We start from the raw sequence: 24,374 nt of genomic DNA on the forward strand, positions 1-24,374 counted from the left end.
TCCACTTATATTTGCATTTACCCTTTTCAATGTTTCTAAAGCACTGAACTCATTTGCTAGATCCAGTTCAGATTTTACATTGTTTCTACAGTGTAAGGTTTTCTGATACGCTCTTCTAGTATGAATATTTGGATATTATGGAGTGTGCTCTGACACATGCATCATGAAAATGTATGATCACAAATGTTAATATAGGTGTAAGTAATCATATCTGTGAATACTACTCTCTTACATAAAGCATTACAGGAATATCCTAGCCCACAGAAAAAAAAACATGTCACTTAGGATGATAACGATCGTAAAGACTGATGATCAGTTATGTTTCTGGTTAAATGAATAAAGAGATGTGAGTTTTTCTTTTATGTTAAGGGTGACTTCTGGTCAATAGCAAATGTACCTGGGACAAAGAATCGCACCCTGCCTAAACTTTCTTCAGACCATTTTGTCCTTCAGCACTGACTTACCCTCTCACCCCTAGAGGTCCTTCCAAACCAAGGCTGAGGTTGAAAGATCCACAGGGTGACTGTCAACTTTGCCTAGGAAGCTTCTGTGCTATGTCTGTTATGTAAATAAATAGAAGACTTCTGTCTCCTGAACTTGGTAAAAATAACATGAAACTAACTTTAAAGGAAACATTAGCAGAAAAAGCTGTCTGTCCTGAGAAAACAAAACAAGTCTGCGTAAGAATAGGTTTTTAAAAAAGCGTGTTAAAGATAACACTACTTACACAAACTTGTACTGATCCTATTTATTGTTATGTGTGTGTTTTTCTGTACCCTTTAAACACCCGTTAACGTTATGTAGCCACCAAAAAGAAGAAACATCTTTCTCGTCTGGAAAGAAGTCACAGATTCTGTAAAAGTTTCTGTAAAATAGTTCTGAAAATCGTAAGCTGCTGCTGCCTGCTGTGTCGAACCACCTACTGAGCTTAGTTTAGTGGTTGAAATGTGAATGTTTCCCTCAAAACTTTAAATTGTTGGATTTCAGTTTTGGAATCAGTATTGCTCAGATAATCATGCGAATATTTTGCAGAGACCAGCTGCTCTCACTACCGTTGCAAGTTTTGTTAGACTTGCAGAAAATTTCCTGTCATTTCATATGAATGACTCAAATCAGCTTTGAAAGCAGTTGAAAAATCTAAAGGGGTTTTGATATTTATTCTGCTGTTCTGTTTTGGTCAATCCATACCTTCTTTGCACTCATTTTATTCCTACCAATCTTGAATATTTTAATTAAGTCCGGAAGTTAAAGCTAAAGTTTTATTGAGACCTGACTAATTATGGTTCAGAGAGAATAGCAAGTAAGAAGTAAAATATGACCATCTTACATAAAAGACATTTATTTTTATGTGCGATCAGACTTGGTATCGCTTTGCCTGTTTCTTTTGCAGCAATACAATATAAAGAGTTTGTTTTTAAATGGTACCACATAAAATACAAAGTAGTGACAAATATTTAATAGCTATAGCTAAGTCAATATTTCTCTAAAATAATTTCCTGGTTTTCGACTACCACAACACAATTCAGAATTTCATTATTTATCTTTATGGGGTTCACGTGTATATTTAGTAAACATGTAAGTTCAGAACATCATTTGCCAATTGTTTTATTGAGTCACGAGGAGTTATAGAGGTCTTACAGGCAAATTAAGAAACTTCTATGTCTTATGCTCATACACGAAATTTACCTACCAGTATGATTGCATCCTCTTTGATGCCGAGACTCATAAAGTGCTTGATGCTAATAATCTGAATTTTTTCTTGTTTTTAAAAATCATAATACCTATATTTAAATAATTATAATTTTGATGTAATGGATTCAAAATGTAGTAGTGTTTACTTAGCTTTGCAATAGTTTGAGAAGCAGGGTTAATTTTTGATCAGTAGAAAATTTTAAAACATTTAAGATTTCTAATTATTATAACGCTATACCTGTAAAATGGTCTGAAAGAAGGAAATACGTTCATTAGCCACAATAGCAAGTACAGAATAGAGAATAATTAAAAATCTGTGATGTATGATTAAATCATTTCAATTGCACAATTATGTCTTACTTGCTTCTACTTTGAACAAATTGACTATGGCCAATGTTAAGTGTTAAGGTAATGTCAAAGTACTCTTGGCTGATTAGCTTCAGTCCTGACTTACACCTCCATGTAGCTATTTCATGTTCACCCATTTTGCAAATAAATGGCCAGCAGATAGATTCAGTCCTGCTGACAGTAACAGTTATTGTGCTGGACTTAAAGTACATGGGATTCTTGTTTTGATTTTAGTCAGACTATTTGTTGTAGGGGTCATGTGTGTGTACAGAAACGTTATATTAAATAATGTGGTTTTTCTGTTGAAAGACAACCTCTTCTATTCTCCCTAGTGGGTCAAAGTGACGGGAGTAATTTTACATGCAGCCTGCCTGACAGCTACTGTCAAGCTCAGAGCACATAGCTAGAGGCTAAATCAGAGCCACAGTTACACCACTGTGTCTGGGTAACTGGTGCTTTGTTAGAAAGTTCATGAAAGTTTCCTTCATTAAGAATTATGAAATCGGATACAAATAAGACAGGTCCAATTTCAAAAGATTCAGTCAATGGAGATTTTTGAAATCAAATCTAGACAGAGTTTTCAAGAGGGTATGGAATGATTTTTTTTTTAAAAAAGAAAAGTCGAACTTTTTCATTGGGCATGTTTCAAACCACCCAATGCTGAAATCTGAAGTAGACATCTTGGATTTCTTTAGCATACTATGAAATCATTCTTGAGTACTGTTTTCTGCAAGATACCCTTTAAGAGAAAAGCACAGGGCATTTTGAACAAAAATAACACCTGCAGTTCACAGCAGCTAGAATTGGAGCTGTACTCATGGTGTGCTCTGTGCTCATTTTAGATCTGGTGAGAATGAGAACTCCTTTTGACCAGTGTCTCACTTTAATAAATGTAAACTGCAGCAGAAGCAGTGCATTAAAAATTCACTAGGCTCAAACTGGCTACCCAAAAGCTTCAATCAGTTTACCTGTGTAGTTTTGAAGCAAGCCGAAATGTCAAAGATAGTATTTAATTTTATTTAAGTTGTGTTTACTTGAATTGTTATTTTCTGACTTATGAAATATACATCATCTGAATGCATACAGAGCTGTATGTACATATTAAAGCCCCTATAATGAGAATGGTGCAAATTTCAGTGGCTAAGAATGCATCTGTTTCTTTACTGTACTGTCCAGCACTTCATTATAAATTAATTTTATTTATGCACTTTATTTTAACCAAACAGGAACTCTGCATTCCTGTGCTTGGAAAACGTCTACACGAAGGCAAAATTGCTTTTCCTAAAATCAACTTTATAGAGATCTCAAAAAAAATTATTCCACAAAAAATGGAAAAAATACTCAATTGAATTACATAAACCAGACAAATTTGAGTGTTGTTACTCAGTGTAATGGATTCCAAGAAGAGGGGAAGTAAAAAAATATATTGAGTTCAAATTGTTCTTGACTTGAAGCAACCCAGAACATACAAGCAGAATCAAGGCTTTCCCATGGGAACATTGGTCTGACTGCAATTTTCCAGTAATGACTCTGGTCCAGAATCATTTCTATAAACATTTTAGTGCGTGCCATATAAAGACTATAGTGACTGTGGATTGTTAGATCTGTAAATCGGTTGATTTTGTGTTCTTAACGTATGACCATATAATAGGTGCTGTGTCCAGGGCAGGAATGAGAGGATGAAAAGAATGCAGGAGCAGTGTGATTCATTCTGAAATGAAGATGGGCAAAAATAGGGAAAAACCAAGCAAAGGCAGTGCAGACTAAACAGATATAAATTTGATATACTTGGCACCAGACAATTTATATATTTCCTAACCAAAACTTTTCAAGGCAAGACAGAAATTAATGAGAATATATATCTCTCTAGATCTGCTGTGCTTGGGCCTTTTAAAGGATTATTAACATAATAAAAATACAATAAATAGATAAGAATTATATAATAACACAAATTGTGACTGTTTTATAAGCAGCAAACTTGTTGAATTGCATATAACAGCATCAGAAGAAATGTCTGAAAGATATTTGTTCTTACTTATTCAGAGTAAAAGCCGAATGTGAATCCTTTCACCTTATGCATCAGGTTTTCTTATCTGGCGGGCACTTAACTCGGCTGTGTTTGGAACATCAGAGCAGGTTCTGGAAGAAATTTCTTGGATCTCTCAGTCATGTCTGTGCCAACACAGTCAACCACGTAAAATTCTTAACAGTTGTTTACATTCGCATTCTTACCACATATTTTAAAACCTGAAAGGCTGAAAATGAACTTGCAAATCAAAATTCTTAAAGTTAGATATAGAGATGTAGGTGTCTAGTGGCTTGATGTGATTGCCTAAACATAGGTATCCAGTGCCATTTGACTGGCGACAGCCATTCCAGCAATGAGGTCATTTGTCACATGTTTTAGATACCCCAGGACATCTCAAGTAGTAGATTTAAGCAAGTAGGTGCAGTTTGCTTATTGTGTCAGTGGAACTTTTGTTGACCAAAAGGTGATGTCTGATTCTCTATTTGTTTTTCTTTTATGTGTTTGAAAGGAGAAGATGAGTATCTATGAGTTAGGGTATTCTATTCTGATCAGCAGAATGCACACTTTGGACTGTCTGTGATTTAAGATATTTAAGACATTAAATGTAAAAGTACTGATACAGCTTAACTGAATCATTATATACTGTAGTAAGATGTGTAGAATGCATTTGTGTGTGTTATACAGCCTGGATTAGTCACTCAGAACTGTAAGGAGATATACCCATAGTACAGGCTTTAAAATGAACTCTCTGCAGTAGATACAGAAACCATTTGGGTGAATTAATAGCAAAGGATGTTATGACTCATTTTTGAGAAATGAATGTTATATTCAGTGTCAGGTAAAAGCTGAGGAATTGAGTAATGAGCTCTCAAAAATGTCAAACATTTAAGAATAACTACTTTTCTGTTGTTGAAAGGAAATGTGCAAGTTGAAATTACTTCTTGTAGTTGCTGGAATCTTCGATGCCTCATGTAAATACAGGATAAGTAGTCACTTATGTTGGGATTTGTTAAGCAACTTGGTATACTATTCCCAGCATAAGAAGATGGAAGGGTGTAAAGTTGTCCCTGTGCACTCTTACCAGGTGTGTGCATTGCTTTAGAATACCTGGGCAGACCTGTGTTTCTGCTTTGCAGTAATAGGATGTTCAACATCATAGTTACTATTAAAAGTGTATGCCTGCAAATCATATTTTTCTATGAAAGTGAGTAAGAAATCTTCCACTTCGTATTTAAACAGCACAGATTTATTGCCATTGTGAGTTCTTTTGTAAATGACATTTATCTCCCTCAAATTTACAATATTTACATGGTGCATGTTAAGAATTTTTGATTTAGAGGCCATTCAATCTTCTATTTGTACACTCTGTAGAAATGTACTTAGTTGAAGTAGGATCTGCAAATGCCAAGAAGATGATAACAAATAGTACATATTGTAGAACTGCTATGCATCATTGCTAAGCTTTACAGTGTATTTGCAACTCCTAATGTGGACAAGGTCAGGAAATAGAATTCCTTTTCTTCCAGGATGCTGTTGGTGAGGAGATGAGACTGGCAGATTGTTTAGTCACTTATCAAAGCATCCTTTATCCACCATTTTGCAGAGCAGGTCAGGTTGAATAAATGAAAGAGGGTACCCAAAGTAGCGTTTTAAATGCTGTAAAAATAAATGTATGAAGTGATTTGCTTTTCCTTTTACTCTCTTAGTTTATTTTTAAGTACTGATTCCTTGCTACTTTTTAGAAACATTGTTCGAGAAGGTGAGTGATATAACCATGTGCACTAAAAAATAAAGTTCTGTCTGTTATACATAGCACATTCTACACTGCTATTAAAAACTTTAATTTCATAGCATAGTAAAAAAATTCAGAATTTTAATATTTTATCTATCTTGAGTGGAAGATAATGTCAGTCTAATGACTTTTTTGTAGGCACGAATGAAGAAGCAGCTTAATTCTGAGAATATTTAGCATTATTTTTCTTGATGTTGTCATTCAGTAGAGGATTTAATGTAATATGTAGCTGGTAAATGTACAGATAATTGCAGTTAATCACCAGGCTGTGCACTTCAGTCCTCTTTTCCTCTGTTCAAAAATTTCCTTTCCAAGTTTTAGCATATAACTTTGCTAAAGAAGGTTGTTTGGGTCACAATTTAATAAAGTATTTGAACATTTATATTAGGAGATTGTGGATACTTAAACCTGTCTTTCAAATTAAACGTATGTATAAATGCATTAGAAAGTACACTGTGGCAGAAGGACTGAGAGAAATTCTGTCTTTCAGAGGTAACACATTCTTTCAAACTCATTTTTCCCGGTTTGATTGTGTTTATGGAAGTTGATAAATCTGATGTCTTCTTTGACTCATTGACATGGGATAATCAGCTGAAATTGTACCAGCTTGTGTGTCTTAAGTTTTGAGTTCCTGAGGCTGAATTCTCTACTGAAGTCAATTGGCTTGAGATGTTGCATTGCAGAAATACTTTGGAATAAAGATAAAACATTCTCATCATGTACTGTAGACCAAAGAGTGAAAATAATGGTATTTATTTAGCCTTCAGAGCTATTTAAAGTAAAAATACATCATTTTACAGTCAGCTTTACATATCAGTAAGTGGTTTCTGCATATATATTTTTTTGTGCAGGTCAACTTCTATGTAAGAGTGAAGGCAATCTATACCCTTGGACACAGCGTATCTCTGATTGCTCTTACAACAGGAAGTATAATTCTTTGCCTTTTCAGGTATGTATTTTTCATGAGTAAATACAAACAGTAAGACGGTTTTAACTGTTGCCTGATTGCTCAGATAGTTAGGAAAAGCATTGGTTTTACACTTTTCTCAATTAAACTGCTGATGATAATCAAATGCTAACTTGATTTTTGCTAGCACCAGTCAGGTTAAAAAAATTCAAATCACTTTAGAAATCTACAGACATTGGAACGCATGTAAGAAAGAATAGTCATTTAGGAATAGATTATATAAAGCATTTTCTATTTGATTATTAAAATAGACACCTTGAATTGCTCTTGAAAATTAGTAGGATGGTGGTTTCAGAACTGGACAAGTGGGCAATGATATTTTGCAGAAGCTTCTCAGTGGTCTCCAGGGGTACTATAATCAAAGTTATCCTTAATTTGTCCAAGAAGGATTGTAAAGGTATGGGTAATTGCACTGAAGGGCAGTGGTGGGTGTGCAATGCTTTTGTTACACAGCGTTAGGAAAGGCAGTACTGTCTCTTGGTTTTGCCTAATTTCTGGGAGTTTTCTGAGACTTAAAGCAATCTCCAGTTGGTAAAAGAAATTGCAAAATGGTATTATCAGTATCATAGCTTTCCTCATTCTCTCCACTTTATGTATCACTTCTACCTGTCTAACAGAATAACCTTTATATTCTCCACTATAAACTTCACACTACTTTTCTGTTCCACTCCGCACAAAGTAAACCAAGAAAACACATCTCTCAAATTTGGTAGGAAAGAGGTACGCATACAATGTAGAGGACAGCATGTTCTTTGTCAGAGCCTCATTCCTCTGATGAACTATTCCTGTGGCGAGTTCTGTAAGCCTTTCAATCTGCCATCAAATTTTGTCAGTATTTAAATATTCAGAGACTATTCAGAGCAGATACATAACCTATAATTATATTTTGGAGTATGTTTGAAAAAAAAAAAAGAGTTGAGTCACTCATGGCTGTCTTCTTTCTACCAGCAAATGCTACAGGCAGATAGTGCATTTTCAAAACTGCTAAAACCTAATAATGCACACAGGACAGTGTTACAGACATCTGAATGTTGTCCATCACCAGAAGTCAGTCATAACAAAAGGATCAAGAATTTCAGAGGTGTACTTTAAACCTTGAACTTCAGTTTAAATATAGAATCTCTCTGTTGAGGCAGTGGAAAGACCCATTCTTTTTTTTTCAGGGGGGAGCATAAGGTCTTCTAAGTCTCACCCTAAAGAAGCCTGTTTTATCTGCAGGGACTGTAGGGGCCTCCTAACACAGTGAGTTGAACTAGGAACCCAAATAAGTTGTAAAAATACCCTGTTCAGTATATAGTTTCTCAAGCATGTACAAGCAGCCAATGATTTCAAGTCTGGATACTGGTAACACAAGAGAGAATTGTGCATTGATGGATTTGCAGGTGTATGCTTCAAATTATACTGCATTTAATCCTGAATACGTGCAGGTTTTTTAATGAAAGAAAACATGGAGTAATGTGAGTTTAATTTAATTGGAGGTAATGTGTTCATGACAAGGAAGTGGAAATTCTTTTTTAAGTACTACAACTTAACTTTTGCAGTCCATTATATATTGTTATGTACTGTCGGGCAGAACAGGTACAGCCACAGGGCTTTGCAGTTGTTCATGGTATCAGCTTTAAGCATATGAAAGACAGAACCATGTGGAAAGAAGACTTGTTTCTGAAAGTTTCCATGCAGTTGCAATGTTCTGCTTCACATTTCTTCCAAAGAACTGGCTCTGATTTTAATCTTTACAGAAACATTATATGGGTTCCTATTATTAATATCTATAAAGGACACATTTAGAAGCATTATAAAAGGAAAGGATTTTATATCTGGCTAATCTTTTAATCTCAAAACAAAGACTTAAAATGTGAATATCTGTAAATACCTTGCCAGACTAAGCTGACAGCATTTTTCATGTTACTATGGTGCCACTCTCCACATAATATTCTATTTACTTATCATAAGTAAAGCTAATTGGTAACTTTCCAGCACAATATTTTCCTGTTGGAGGTTGCCAATTTTTCAGGCACATGCTTGCTTCTGCAAACTTAATTTATAAACAGCAAAGCTAGTAATTTTGAATTAGTCAAAAGAAGTTGCTTTACCTTTCTTAGAGTGCAGGTTTCTATTTCTTCATTTTGAATGTCTAAGTTTTAATAAAAAGTCTTAGAAAAGTGGAAATCAAAACAATTAAAAATAGTGTTTTTCAGATATTTTATAAAAGGTTAGTTTGTTCCAGCTCAGAGTGAAAATAAATTGTAGAACAGCATATTTCTACATAACACTGACATTCTAGATCTGACTATACTTCCTTCAGGGTTACTCCTGTATAACAAAACCTTCCCAACAAATGTCAGTTACAGTGATACATGTTTCTTACCAAATAGAAAGATACGAATCTCCATCATGTGCTTTCATGTATATCAACTGTCTGTAAATGTTCCTCACATGGTAATTATGTATCATTAGGTAGTCATATCAAAGCAATAAGCTTGATAGCTTTTGTTTTATTGTTAAAGAACAGCTTTTCTTCGTTATTCTGAATCATCGCATATATGCCAAGTAAAAATACTTTCTTGCTCACTACCTCCAAAATGTTGATTTGACAGCCTTGTATATAGGCTTCCCTATATATAGATAAGCTATAAAGCTTCCCGCATTTATTATTTCAGCTGTTTAATTGGATGAAGAACTAATAATCTAAATTAGTTGCTCAAGAAAAACTTTGTCTTCCCATTTGCACCTTGCACGTATTTCTGAATTCCATAGGAACATACACTGCAGTCCAGCGTAATAGTGGTGTTTCAGTTTTTCGCAGAACCTGTTTCAGCAAAGGACATGCATAGCCATAAAAATCACTGGATTTTTGACAAGTGCTTTAAGTTCAACCTTGTATTATGTCCTCTGCCAAGCTGGGGGTTAGCAAGATGGATGTGTTATTTGTTTCCCTACGTTCACTGTAGCCTTGCTTTAATAGTTTTATAGCGGATTAGTCAGTGTTCTTTGGTAGAAATTGAAATGCAAAGACTACTTGGAAGCTGCCACTGCACACCACCATGACATCCTATTGCATCTTCACTCTTCCATTGCTTGCACTTGCTAAAATGCATATTTCCAGGTGCAGTTCAAGGTGCTGGTATTGACCAAAAAACCACTTAACAGTTTGGTTTCTGGGGATTTGCTATTTAAAAAAAAAATAAAAAAAAAAATCTGTTAAATGGAAAGATCTTGAAGGGAATGTCTTTTAAGTGAAAAGCCCTCAATTTATAACCTGCTTCCCCTGAGCACTTACTTGGAATGTCTAATTTGTCATTTATTGATGTTTCCTTTGTTCAATTTCATTAATTGTTCCTACATACTGTCACATCACAGGATGAAAAGCGATTATGTAGCAAAATGCAAGAATTAAATTAAAAATTAAAGCAGAAAATATAAGTGAGAGCATGTCTGAAATATATCTAGGATAACTGAAGTTTTATTTGCAAGAAAAACACTGGGATGAATGCACACACAGGATATAATAATCTGTATTTATTGTCAGTGTGTTTGAAGTGTGGGAGAAATACCACTGGGATCTTTTGGTCTGCTGAAAAGGAGTAAGAGATACTTTATTTGTGTATTTTGGACAGCCCATAATAGCAATAAGGATGGTGATAAAACAGCAAGGCAGCACTGTCAATATGACAGAGGAGGAAAGGTTTCACGTAACTAAGAAATGATTGGAGAGTAATAGAAGTCTGTTCAAGAGCTTTCTGTCTCAAAATCTAAAATGCTGGTTTTTAAATTTCTTCTTAGAAAACTCCATTGCACTCGGAACTACATCCATCTGAACCTGTTCCTCTCTTTCATTCTGAGAGCAATCTCTGTTTTAGTCAAGGATGATATTCTCTATTCCAGCTCCAACACAGCTCACTGTCCAGAGGATCAAACCTCATGGGTAATAAACCTCATTTGGTACCTGGTACAATACTGTTATGTCACTAATTTTTTTTCCCTGTTCCTTGTAAATATTTAGGAATACTTACCTGTCAGTGTAGACAATTCTGTAGAGAATATAAGGACTAGCAAAATGGTCTATTAGAAGTAGCCAGAGAAAGAAGGCTGAAACACAAGTAAGGGAAGTTAATGCTGTTTACATGTCCATGAAGGAGCAACATGTCATCTGCCAAAACAAATCATGACCAGCTGTAGCTTAGAATAAATACGGCCACTGCATTAATCAGGTGGCAGAATTTAAGACAAACAGGAGTGCCATCAGCTGGAAATTATTAAAGGCAGTTTTGTCTGGGAATGTTCCAGTAGCTCTATCAGGGGTCTAGGAATTGGGTAGTTATCAATGGAGGGAGCGAAATGAGCCAGGGAATTAAATATTTGTAGGAGATGTCTTTATTAACTTGTCTATACTTTCTGGCTATGACGGAAGCATTGTCATCTGCATTCTTGACAAGCTAATATGCTTACTGCATTTTCATGTACAGGGTTTAGAAAAATCTTAAGTCTTGCTGTTAAAAGACTGATCTCTATATGAAATTCCACATTTTCTACCTCCATTGTTTCAGTCAGAAGTGCTGTGAAGAATCTTACAAATATTGCTGAATACCTTCTGAATTTAATTTGCTGCAGTTTAAGCTTGTGAGAAAAAAATGGAAGGCAGATATTTTTATATCACTGAAACCATATTGTCCCAGAGCATAAAGTTCCTAGCAGTGACTACTAAACTCTATGTATGAATTTGTAACCTGGGATATTTCTAGTGAAGACAAATAGGCTTTGAGTTAGTAGACCCAACGCAGGCAAAGTAGTTAGTAGGCAGACTGCCAGGGATAATCGAAAGTCTGTGAAAGATTAGTCAATGGACTAATATAAACGTAAATATAAATATAAAGGAAAACACTTTGATGTGGGTTTCTGGTATGTAAATCAAGAATGTAATAGAGGGGAGTATTAGAATTTAAAAGAGATTACAAAAATTTTAGACTTTGGCTCCTGAGCTGGTTGTAAGTAGTCATAAAAGCAAATTTCAACTGGAATTTTGAAATGTTTATTTTTCTCCATGTTAAATATTCTGGACCATTACTGGTCTGCAGTGGATACAGAGTCCAGAGGTAAGATTAGTCTTACAGACTGACATGACTGTTTCTCTGGCTTATGTCTTCCTCACTGGACAGTTTATCTCACCTGCTTTAAGGCTTTCTCTGGACATGCCTGTCTCTCTTCATAAGCTGTTAAGGAGCTAGTTGGCTAGTAAGTGGCTAGGTTTCACCAGAAATCTGACTTTTTTAGGCAGCTAAAATTAGGTAAAATTAATCCAAGCCTTTGGACTCTCACTTAGTTGATGATACGGGCATCTACACAGGCATGTGTGTAACTTGGGATATACTGAGATATCTGAGGCACCAGAAGGGGCTGATGGATACAGAGAATTATCTCAAGGTCTGTGCCCTTCTGGCTTAGCAGCTGGTGACTGGGGTGCTGAGGGCATCTCACTTTATAATAGACACCTATATTTATGCAGAGGAATCAATCACTAAAAGAATAAGCTACTTATTAGCTATTTGGTGTACTTTGAATTTTAATGGAAACGGTGGAGGCATGAAGGGGATTAAAAATGGGGAAGGGAGTAAAGCAGACAGAAACTACAAGTTGTGCTTAGTCCATATTGTTTAGTCTGTTACATTCACCATATAATCACATTTCACAGCTTAGACTCAGCAGAAACATTATGTTCAATTCTCACATCTCAGAGTCCTGCTGGAAAGTACGAAGTAACAGCAGCCAGCACTGTGGAACATCATCACCACAGACATCTGAAAATTAATTCTGAAGAGCAGCACACAGACTATAAGTATATTGGGACCTCATTTTATGATACATGCTTATGTGTTTTGTTAATTAAGAAACACTAAAGCATTTTATAAAGGGAAAATATAATTTTTTAAAGTCGTTTCAACTTATCAAGTAAAGTTATATTTTTCACTCAATTTCCCATTTAGCCTTCAAAAATTTGTAAAGCAGTTTCTTTGTTAATTTTTACTATGTTAGGAAGCCACCTGGGATTTTAATATCTTTATTAGCCACCTAGCAGATGATCATTTAACATAATAGTCATTCATGAATTATTGCAAATATATGTATTTATTGATGACTGTCACTTTTTACAATATTTATGCTATGAAGTTTTCAAAATTTCTGAGTGAATTTGCTATGAGAGCCATCTAAATATTTTTAATTATTCATTTTCTTTTTTATATATACAGTAACATTTACAATGTCTCAGTTTGCTTGACTGAAGAAAAAGTATTTCTACTGGATTTGGGTTACTAGCATTACATGGAGAATTAAGATCTATAGGCTATATTAATAACAGAATAAGACAGCATCTTACCTGCAACAGCTCTGATCCCTATTCTCTTATTCCAGGTGGGCTGCAAGGCTATTTTGGTGTTTTTTCAATATGGTGTTATGGCAAACTTTTACTGGCTCTTAGTTGAAGGACTTTACCTCCACATCCTCCTTGTGCTGATATTCTCCCCCAACAGACATTTCACAATCTACCTGCTGATTGGATGGGGTAAGAACTGGAACATTTTCCAACTTTTCTCTCTATGTATGTATGTATTAGTCAGGTTCAGTATTTCACACCAAGGTAGTGACACCATTTCTGTTGGATGACTCGTCAGACTCACTAGTTCCTCAGCTGAGCTCCAGCACAGGGTACAGACACTGTACCATGGGAGAGAGTGGGCACAAAACTGCTGAAGCATAACTGCTAGCTTGCTCCTTGCTAGCCATGCTCTTGGCATGGCTCTGACCTGTGCCAATCTTCATGATGCCCAGGGCTTGTTCAGATATAGGATGGTGCAAGGACTGCCAATTCAAAACATACCACTCAGGCTGTCCTAATTTGGGAGGAAGGAAAAAGTTTAGTTGCACAGCCACGGGCTATGCTATGACATTTGCCTTTTGAAAAGCCCAATAATATTGTCCATCCAGTTTTAAATACATGTATTCCTTTCATTTCCAGAAAGTGAAATGATATTTATATGGAGCACTTTAAAGTTTCCAGTAATAGGTGGTCATAAAAACATTTAGGTATTGCTGGGAAATGGGAATAAACTCGTGTATGGAAATTGTTCCTTATGAAATGATTTATACTTGGGGTTTATGTTGTAGTCCTTGGAAGTGCATTGGGAATGCATAACTTGTATCTACCTCTCTGTAGGTCATTCTGACAGCTTGAAAGATGCCTATGAAAGGCATGTTCTTTGTGTATTAATCATTATGGCTGCATCTGTAGGAAAGAAACCTGCAATCTTTGTAATACATTGCTTACATCATATGGGCTTCTCCTTCCATTTACTAACTGTTTACTATATGCTGTGTATTTGGGGGATAATTGGTTACTAGTAGGCTGAACTGTTTCTTGGGTTTTGGTTTTGTTGTTTTTTTTTTGGGGGGGGGGGGATGTTCGGGTTTTGTTTGGTTTTTGGGTTTGGGGTTGTTTTGTTGGTTTTATTTTGTGGACTTATATATTTGTGATCATCCTCTAAACATCTTTGGAATTTTTCAGGAATTCCTACCATATTCATTATTACATGGACAGTGACACGGATCATTTTAGAGGACACTGGGTAAGCTGTGGGGGTGAGAAAGCTTAAAGCCTCCATCTGTGCCAGTACAACCCTTGTGTTGGGTATAGTGGTGTTTACTTAAAGGTAGTTTGCGGTTCTGAAGGGGATGAGCACAGATATGGCAATAAAGGGACAGGTGTTTAGGAGCTTTTCAGTATTTTGCTTATGCTTGCTTTTTATTTGAAAAACTCTAAGGGCAGGAGAGGAAAGAGATAGGTTATGACTAATGTTACCCCTTGAGGCCCACATTTAAAGCTGTCTGCTTTCAAAGCCAAAATAATACTTAAAATGGCAGTGGGGGTCCTTGGTTCAATGCTGTAATACCCAGTATGTGCCCAGTATGGCGCTGGGCATTCTTATTTGCTAACTAGAAGCTCAAAAGATTGAAATCTGGATAACTTACTGTATATCTAACCTGTATTCCCAGAAGTGAAGCAGTGTGATGTAAACATATGTAAGGTGCACATAGTCAGGTAAAACCATGACTAGAGGCAGGCATGGCTTCAGGCATGGGAAGGGGAACTGAGAGAAGAATTTTGTAGGAAGATGAGACTTGCTGCTCCTGCTGGCCCTGAGGCATGGGAGAACATTCCTAGCTGGTGGGACAAATGTTTTTCACACTCCTTTTTTCATCCTGACAAATATTTTTCAATTGATTCTGTAATTAAAGTGAACAGTCATGTCCTATATAATTTCTAAGTTTTCTTTGCAAGACCTCTAACATGTAAACTGAAGAGTAACTCCTTTTTCCTTTGTCAATATGATCATGGTTAGAAGAACTCTGAAGGATATTGTACTTGCTTAAGATTAATCTTTCAAAGCATTTATTCTGAGAGTGGATGAAAAGTGCTGAGCCCACAGTGAAAATTAAATTTTCATTTTTCAGACAAAGTTTCAGGTTCAGCCTCACATACTTCTAAACCAATTCCAGCCATCTTTAACCTAAATATCCCACCAGGAATTATGTCATTTGAGTTTTTATCTGTCAGTTGATTTAGATCTTCCTGCTAGCCAGAGGCTGGTGTTAAGTGCTTTTAGGAAAAGTGTCCTTACACAAAGTGAAACTGAGCTTGGTTTCCCTAAAGGCCAGTGTACTCCATGATTTTTTAATGGTACAGTCTAGTGTGCCTGATGTTTTAGCTAATTAGAATATGCATATTAAAACCAGGGAACTAAAAGCAGAAAAAGATTGAATGCCGAATTCTAGGATAGAACAAGCATTATTTTAGTGTGTTTTGACTTGTATATAAGAAATACTTCTCCTTACAGGTCTTGCTTGCCAGATGATATTAATGTCAACATCATTTTCCCTCTTTCTTTTTTATAGTTGCTGGGATACAAATGAGCATGGTGGTCCCTGGTGGGTTATACGAATACCAATTTTAATTTCTATTATAGTAAGTAAACTTTGAAGCATGAATTATAGATCAGTTCAGCATTGTGTAGTGCATATAGCCATTATTCTTTACTGTTAGCTACAGATAGGCAAGAATTCTGTTTTAATGAAAAGAAATTGTGCTGTAGGAGAAATGTTAAACAGATGCCAAGGCCATTAAAATTCGTTGCCTTCAGAATTTATCTGCCTCCAATTAAATGAGCAGTTGCTTTTATTTGTATGTTGTTCCTTTCTTTAACATCTCTTGTTTATGAGCTGCGGGGGGAGGAGGAAAGCAAAAATCTAATTATACTTCAGTGAATTGCAGATTTGGTTTCGTGTGTAAATAGACAGTCCTGCAATTGAGAATTTGATATTATTGTAACAATAAAAACCTATGACTGTGTATATCTTTCTTTAATTGGTAGGCTACTGAAATATATATTGAACATTAAGTATGTGCAAAAGAATAACGTTTGAGAATGCTTCTTGGGGATTTTCTGTGTGGCTCTCATTAGAATTATGGAGTAACATAATAAAATTCCTGTTCACTGTGATTGTTTAATTTACTTTGGACATAATATACTCTGGTTATATGTCTATTTCTGAAAACAGTTGCAGTGTAAATTAATACATTTCAGATACACTTGCTTTATTTTTAACAGTTAAGTCAGAAAAATTAGGGCATTATTAGATTACACAGGATTTCAAGAGTCCACATTATGCTTGGGCTTGCATTTCAACCTGTGCCAGTGTTTAAAGAGAAAGCAGAATAGGCATATGTGTGAAATGACATAAGGACTCATGGAAAAGATACTTCATGATATGAAGCAGTGGGCATGGAAAGGAAATACACCATGAAGAGAAAAAGTGTGCCTCAAAGGAGCTGGAGAATGACGGATGGTCTAGAGTGAAAAAAATACGCTGAAAGATGAAAGTAAAACAAACTACCTGATGTTTACACAAAGATGAAAGTCTATTCTCTGGATGTTCAATTTAAACAGCTACATAGTAGACAGCTGAGACTTCGTGTGACAGCAAGCAGTGCTTCTCCAAAGACGTCCTAGACATGGAAACTAAAGTTATCCAAGTTCTTATTGACAGACTTGAATTGCAGCTGGATCTTACCAAAGACTGAGAAATTATTTTTAAGCTAAGAAAATGAAGTACTGGTCAGTCAGCAGAAGTCCAGAATATCATAAATGTATTTTGCAGATGACCTTTTTTGGGTTGCTGGGTGCACATGTTTAGCATCTGCTGTCTCCTTCCAGGTATGTTTCTTCTCTTACACAGCATGTTCTAGGGATGAGAGCAACTAAGGATGGCCAAGTGATTATACGGTGTGTACTGTATGAAGCCACTTCCTTCTCTGATTAGATGATTTTTCAGCCGCTTGATCAACTACAATTTGCATTTTGGAAGTTAAGCTGTGAAAGGAAGTTATAAAAGCAGTGATACTCACCCTTTCCTGCTGGATAAGTAATGTGTCTTGTTGGAACGTCAAACTACAACCAGCGCATTCATTGTGGCAGCTAAGATGCCATGCATACTTACTGCTTTGCAGATCATGCATTCATAGAGCAAGAGGAGCTAATGAAATGTCATGTAAAATTGGGTGAAAACCACAGCATTAATGAGAACATAATTTCAATATACATACACCATGATAAGCCTCAACATTTCCTGTTACCTTCTAAGAAAAATAGAAGTTGAAGATTCAAATCTTTGAGTAATGAGGTCAGTGCTGCCTGCCATTCCACGATGAAAATAGATCATTGTAAGTTCTTTGGATAGGTATTGGGAAAGAGAGAGGTATTCGGAAAGAGTCATGATTTTTCTCAATGAAAGTATGATGTAGCTTCCTCACACTCATTCCCACAGTGCCTTCAGACTGCTCAACAATGTAGGAAGACTGGAAGACTCACAGAGAATGGTGACAAGGATGACCTGCAATAACAAATGGCTTTAGCAGCAGGAAGGACATCTGTGTAATAATCAATGAGATGAACACAGGAAAATGCTGAAAGAAGCTGAATTTCAGGAAAACAAAGGAGAGCAGAACAACTAAGCTGAGAACTCTGATTGACAGTCTTATGTAATGGCATGAAAGCAAGCTCTGGGTGTGGCTGATATTGAAAATCTTTAAGAGGAGGAAGAAGAGTGAAGAGTAGAATAGAGCCTGATTGTGAGGATGATGCCATGAATATACTTTTGAAAGACAGAGGAAATCAAGCAAAGGTTTTAAGGAACAGTGGTTTAACCACATTAGATTTAACAGGAAGTCTGCACAGTCTTCATGTCATATTCACTCTCTTCCATTGATTTCTGTGTTAACTCCAAAATTTTCACTGCTTCGAAGATTATACTTTCTGTAAGGTTATTATCCCACAGTAAACAGTGTTGTGAGAGCAAGTTCTGCGGTCACTGTTCAGAGTGGGCATGGCTTCAGTTCACAGAATGATAGAATCATAGAATGGTTTGGGTTGGAACAGACTTTAAAGACCATCTAGTACAACCTTCCTGCCATGGGCAGGGACACTTCCCACTAGACCAGCTTGCTCAAAGCCCCATCCAACCTGGTCTTGAGCACTGCCAGTCAGAAAGTATTACAAGTCAAGGTGAGAGGCAGGAGGAGATCAACACCATGCATGAGACTCACACTTTCCGTTGGGATTCTAGTAATAAGAATTTAAGCCAATGTTTGATAGCACTAAATCATATCCTGTGTCCCATTCTGCTAGGAAACCTGCCTTCAGCTGACAATTTGGAAGGAGGGCAATTCTGACAACTAGGGCTTTCGAAGGCTTTTGCCAGCTAGACTAGGAATGGTGGCCATGCAAAGGTGCACCGAACGTAACAAACGTAGCGAGGCAGAAAACAGACAATAGATTTGACAGTGTAGAACTTGATGTGTTTTGGCAGGAGGCACGCAACACCCACTGCTGAGTTGATGTGTCTGGCTTGATAGGCATTTCTTTATGCTGCACATTGAGTGAGGAAGTAAGAAATCACCATTATATTTGTTTTCTTTGCAGGTGAATTTTATACTTTTCATTAGTATTATAAGAATCTTACTGCAGAAGTTAAGATCTCCAGATGTTGGAGGAAATGACCAGTCACAGTACAAGTGAGTCATGTTTTCAGATATTATATACAGAACCAAAATAATATCTGTAAGATATCCTCTGCTGAAACCTGCTACCAACAACTGCTGTGGTACTGTAATTACATTTAATTCAGAAATACTTTCAGAAGTGGTTTAATAAAGATCTTATCACTATGCTGAAACAGAGATTTACATAATTTTATGAAACACTAAATTCAATGAAAAATAGGCAGTTTCATGAAGACCAACAAGATACTCTTGAATTTGAGTTTAATCGATGAATGAATGTGCTGATACAAAAAATATGGAGTAGTACCTTTCTTTTAATGTGTAAATATTTCAGTTCAACATGACAAAAGTTTCAAGATCAAAACCACTTTGTTTTAACCTCCTTAAAAGCATTTTTTTTTAAACTTACCATTTCTAAAATACTTTTGTTGTAATATTTACATACATTTTAAGAGCTGGAAAGAAGATAAATTGTTTCCAGACAGTAAAAAATTAAATATAATGTTTTATGTTGATTTACAATAACACCTTTATTTTTCTGGAGGAAAGCAAGTGCTTCTGATTTAGAACAACTTCCTTTCTGTTTAGGCTTTCTTCTTTTGTGTTTTGGTTTGAAGATCAAACCCTAGCATTGTTTCCACAGCTTTAGAATCAAGGAATGGTGGGGGCAGGGGGAGGGCAATTTAAATACATTGCTAAAATTGGATTTGCTCTTTGCTATATTTCTGTATCAGTTACTGTTTGTTATAATAGCTGCTGGATATTGTAATCCAGGATCAAGTCTCTGTTGTAGTAGGTCCTATTTCAAAGCCCAGACACTGAGTTTGACGCTTCAGGATGTTAATATGATATTTCAAAGACAAAACCTAACACGATCACTGAAAATTCAAACCCATGCAAGTGGCATTTGAAAATGTGTTCCTGGATAAGTTCTTCCTTTAAAAAATGCTGAATTCCTGTCCTAAAAGCAGATAAAACATGGTGTGCTAAAGTAAAGCATATTTTTAAATCCAAGAGAGCTAGGACTTTGTGTGTTTTGTAAGTGACGTGACACATTTGATGGAAAAAATGAATTCTGATGCACCATGGAAAAGGTGACACGAGTAGATTGACATGAGGCTTTGCTTCATAGAGCTGCAAGGGTCCTTTTTTGTGTTTGCTGCTTGAGTTAACTAAACACATGGGAGAACCAAATCAACCTAGATGAAATTATGCAGTTGCCACATTTTTATTTAGCACAATGACTGACCTATGGGCAGGACATCCCCTCAAGTTTACTTCTTGTGACAAGAACTTTTCTTTGTTTCCATCAGGTATTTATGTTGTTCATGAAAACAAGGCATTCTCTTCCTATCAGTCCCGTCATTTTCCACAGTTTACTGTAGCACTTCGTAGTATAAAATGTTCATTAATAGCAATCTTGTCCTTCATTTTTCAGCCCTGTGAAACTTCTGCTTTTTGCATTTGATTGCCTGATTAAGTTTGGATTGGATGGTCTTTAGCTGGTACCCAGGGGAACAGTAGATTAACCTCCTCAAGAAATACTGCATTTACAGAGAAAGGTCTGGAAGGCTCCTTTTTCAAAATGCAAATGCATTTTCAAAAATACAGAGAAGAATAAGGCTAATTTGTCTGTTCCTTTCCTTCACTAAAATGGAAGTGCAGTATAGAGCAAGTGACATCAGCTAGACAAAAATTATTAAACCAAGAAGTGAAAGTGAAATATGAGTCTAAAATAAATACACATGCAAATCACCATTTTTCTTCCCTTTCTCTGTCCCACTTGCTTGTACCTGGTTCCATCCTTTTTGTTGCTTAGTTTACTTTTGCAGTGGGTAAGATTAAGTTCAAATTTAAATTCGGTTTTCCGTTTCATTTGGGAAACCAGGAAAATTGCTGCCATCCTTATCCAGTTGTAAATGAATTTCTTCTGCTAAGGAAATCCGATTTGTCCCGCTTACTGGTATCACCTTTAGATATAAGGGTTTTACTATCCTTGAGAAACTTCACTGTCCGAATTTATTATTTCCACGTAAACAGATGCAGCCTCTGGGACATTGTGAAGAAAGTTAGGCCATGAAAACTGACACAGAAAAAGTAAAACTGCTTGAAATACCTTGATTTTCTGTTAAAATAGGTGAATTCAGAGCAGCATCCTTTCATTGTTGAATCAAGTTATATTCATCAAGACAGTGATGAATTAAGGGACTCAACATTGTATCTACTTGAATTTCATCTGATACCAGACACCCATAATCATGCATGACTGGCCCTGTATAATATATAAAACTGATGTGGTTAGATTGAAGTAAGTGACAGATGAGGGATAATTAGCAATTCATGATTTCAGTGGTCTCACAGGCAGTTTGTCAGACCTGCTCTGCTTAATAATTTAAAGTTCCCCTTCCTTGCCTTCAGTACTGTCTTGAGCTAAAATGTATTATGTAATTGGTGTTAAAAATTAGTTAACGGTATATGCCCAAGACAATCATTATAGTTATGAGATGTTAGTGTTTGAGGGTAAATCTGAAATTGCTCATGAAAATCTCAGTTAAGGTTATTCTGGATTACATTTCATACATACTGTTTGTATACCATGTGTGTGCAATGTACAAACTAACCATTCAGCTGCACATTTAAATGAAATTAACATCAGTTAATTTCAAAAGAGGGATTTTGGCACCTGTACAAAAGGATTTGTAAGCATGACTTTGCAGGAACGCATTATTCTTCTCCACTCTGTACCCTTTATGCCAGGTAAAAAGTACATTGAGACATCTGATGACAGCTTGTGACACTTTGTTGAATAAAGCCGTGGAACAGTGCAGTAAGACCCCAACTCCAAAACCCATGCTAAGAAATCAGTCTGGCAACTGCATGTGTGTCAGAGAAACAGAACAGAAGGCAGGTCCTATACCCTGCTGCTGTACAGAGGGCACCTGAAAAAAGTTTTTTTGGATTAGAGAGGCCTTGCAGCCTTTTACTATCTTTTGGAAGAGTGCAAGTCAGCAAGATCAAGTATAACACGAAATTGCACACATTAATTTATGACGTTACTGTAAGGCTAATCTCATAGCAAGCCTGAAAAGAAAACAATTTGCATTAAATGACTCTTACTAAGGCTGTTTATAAATCTGAAGTTATACGAGGTTTATGTAAACGACACTGCATCAGGTTCTTATCAGAGTAAAACAAAAGCTTACTGTTAAACTCCAGCTTTTTCTCTTTTATTTACCCAGGAGACTTGCAAAATCCACGTTGTTGCTTATTCCGTTGTTTGGAGTTCACTACACAGTGTTCGCTCTGTTTCCTGACCGCAGTTCCAATTATTATAAAATAATCTTTGAGTTGTGTTTGGGATCTTTTCAGGTAAATTTTAAAGCTTTTATTCAAAAGAGGTTTGATTGACCTATTTTGGTGCTGCCTACTAATTGAGGAATGTTGTCTCTTTCCAGGGGTTGATTGTTGCAGTCCTGTATTGTTTTTTGAACAGTGAAGTAAGTCTCATCTTTCCTACTGAGGATGTTAAATACTGCTTTCAGTAAATGTATAAATGCCCCTATAATTCTGCTTTGATACATAAAACTGGTTTAGGAGATGTTTACATTTCTATTTACAGTATATGTGGCAGTTTCGATGCAACAGGAGAAATTAGTTAATTGTGGTGAAGAGGTAAGAGCACTTTGAAATTTAATTCCTTGCAAACCAAGGTGTTAGTAAGTGCATCTTCTCTTACTTAGTGTGATCTAATTCTAGCTCTGTTACAAGCAGTGTGGATTGGGCAAGCAAGGCACAACAAGCCTAGAAACTTATCCAAAATCTGAAGCACTATTTAGTAATATTTAGTAAGTATGAGAATGACATGGACCTGTTAGAGTGACTCCAAAGTACAGCCACAAAAGTTATCAGAAGGCTGAAGCACCTCTCTTATGAAGACAGGCTGAGAGTTGGGCTTATTTAGCCTGGAGAAGAGAATGCTTTCAGGAGACCTTATTGCAGCCTTTTGGTATAAAATGGGGGCATTATAAGGAAGATGAAGAAAGACTTCTTCGTAGGGCATGTAGTGATAGGACAAGGGGGAATTGTTTTAAACTGAAAGAGGGTAGATTTGGATCAGATACTATGAAGAAATTCTTCCCTGTGAGGGTGCTGAGGTCCTGGCACAGGTTGCCCAGAGAAGCTGTGGCTGCCCTGTCCCTGGCAGTGTTCAAGGCCAGGTTGGACGGGGCTTGGAGCAACCTGCTCTAGTGGAAGGGGTCCCTGCCCCTGGCAGGGGGGGTGGAACTAGACGATCTTTAAGGTCCCTTCCAACCCAAACCATTCTGTGATTCTGCTCCTAGAGGTCCCCATCTGACATGCATTAAACGTGGAAAAGTTCCCCGTGTAAAAGAACATTTTCAGTTCATCTTGTGCATTTTCATTTAAAACAGGTGCAAGGGGAGCTGAAAAGAAAGTGGCGGAGTTTGTGCTGGAAGCAGACAGCAGGCAGAGATTACAGGCTCCACAGCTCCTCGATTTCTCGGAATGGATCAGAAAGTGTTTCTCAGCTCCACCGGAATTCAAGGGCTCACTCATTTATGCAGACAGAGACCACCATGATATAAATAAGCTAGGTCCCCCAAAACATGAGACACTGTGGGATATACCATTCATTATGCAGCTTGATGTGATACTTCAGAAAATGTAGAGTTTAGTGCTTTGTTTTTCAACATGTTGGTATGTGGGAAATTGGTTTGTGCAGCCAACCAGTTAATAACAGAGACACCTGCCTCATGGATGCTTTCTGGGTTTTTTTGAATGGTATTCGTATTAATTCTGATGTTCTCTTGCTGTTTACTAGCTGTAACTGTTCAAAAACTCATTTGCTATAATGGTCCCTTTACCCTTCAACATGCCTGCAAGAAAGATGTATGGTATCCTGTTCAGTGCAGACTACTTTGGTACATGCTGCAAAGGTTAAGATGGGAAGCAAGAAAATTTCTTACACTTTACTTATACTTAAGGAAACATTTATTTCCTTAAGGAGTAGGAAATTCTTTCCCAGTTATGGAAAACAGAATAAAAATAAAGAAATGTAAGACTGTAATTAACCACACTAGGTGTTTAGTGTGCCAATGCAGGAAATAATGAACATCATTTATACAGATGCAAAAAGGTGGGCTTTTCCAAAAGCAAGATCTTGGCTAATAGTATAAATTTCAGAGATGACTTTCTACAGAGTTTGATTCCAGTCCTGTTGCTCCTTTCAAAAGTGCCTGGTTTTATGTTTAGATGCAGAAAGTAGGGCTACCTTTGCAGTCAGAAAAGGTTACTGTGATAGTTTTGATTAAAACATCACCATTTTCTAATAGTACTGTCGCAATCACCAGGTTTTTTCTTCTTTTTAAAATCAGAGATTTGTGTTGATCTTTTATTAAGCAGTTTTCTGAAGAGCTGC

At 36.4% G+C, this 24,374-nt stretch overlaps 1 protein-coding gene across 1 annotated transcript in view; it reads left to right on the plus strand.

The window, feature by feature from the left end:
• VIPR2 (vasoactive intestinal peptide receptor 2) overlaps window positions 1-24,093 on the plus strand; it is a 41,533-nt gene extending 17,440 nt beyond the window's left edge. Inside the window, exons 4-12 of the mRNA XM_010017283.1 lie at window positions 6,713-6,810; window positions 10,612-10,753; window positions 13,237-13,387; window positions 14,387-14,447; window positions 15,775-15,844; window positions 18,858-18,949; window positions 22,177-22,306; window positions 22,393-22,434; window positions 23,368-24,093. Coding sequence (XP_010015585.1) covers window positions 6,713-6,810; window positions 10,612-10,753; window positions 13,237-13,387; window positions 14,387-14,447; window positions 15,775-15,844; window positions 18,858-18,949; window positions 22,177-22,306; window positions 22,393-22,434; window positions 23,368-23,541 — 960 coding nt within the window. The 3' untranslated portion in view covers window positions 23,542-24,093. The remainder of the gene's footprint in view (window positions 1-6,712; window positions 6,811-10,611; window positions 10,754-13,236; window positions 13,388-14,386; window positions 14,448-15,774; window positions 15,845-18,857; window positions 18,950-22,176; window positions 22,307-22,392; window positions 22,435-23,367) is intronic.
• Window positions 24,094-24,374: the final 281 nt, after the last annotated feature.

Source organism: Nestor notabilis, unplaced genomic scaffold (assembly GCF_000696875.1).
Source record: "Nestor notabilis isolate BGI_N333 unplaced genomic scaffold, ASM69687v1 scaffold13386, whole genome shotgun sequence".
Lineage (NCBI taxonomy): Eukaryota > Metazoa > Chordata > Aves > Psittaciformes > Psittacidae > Nestor > Nestor notabilis.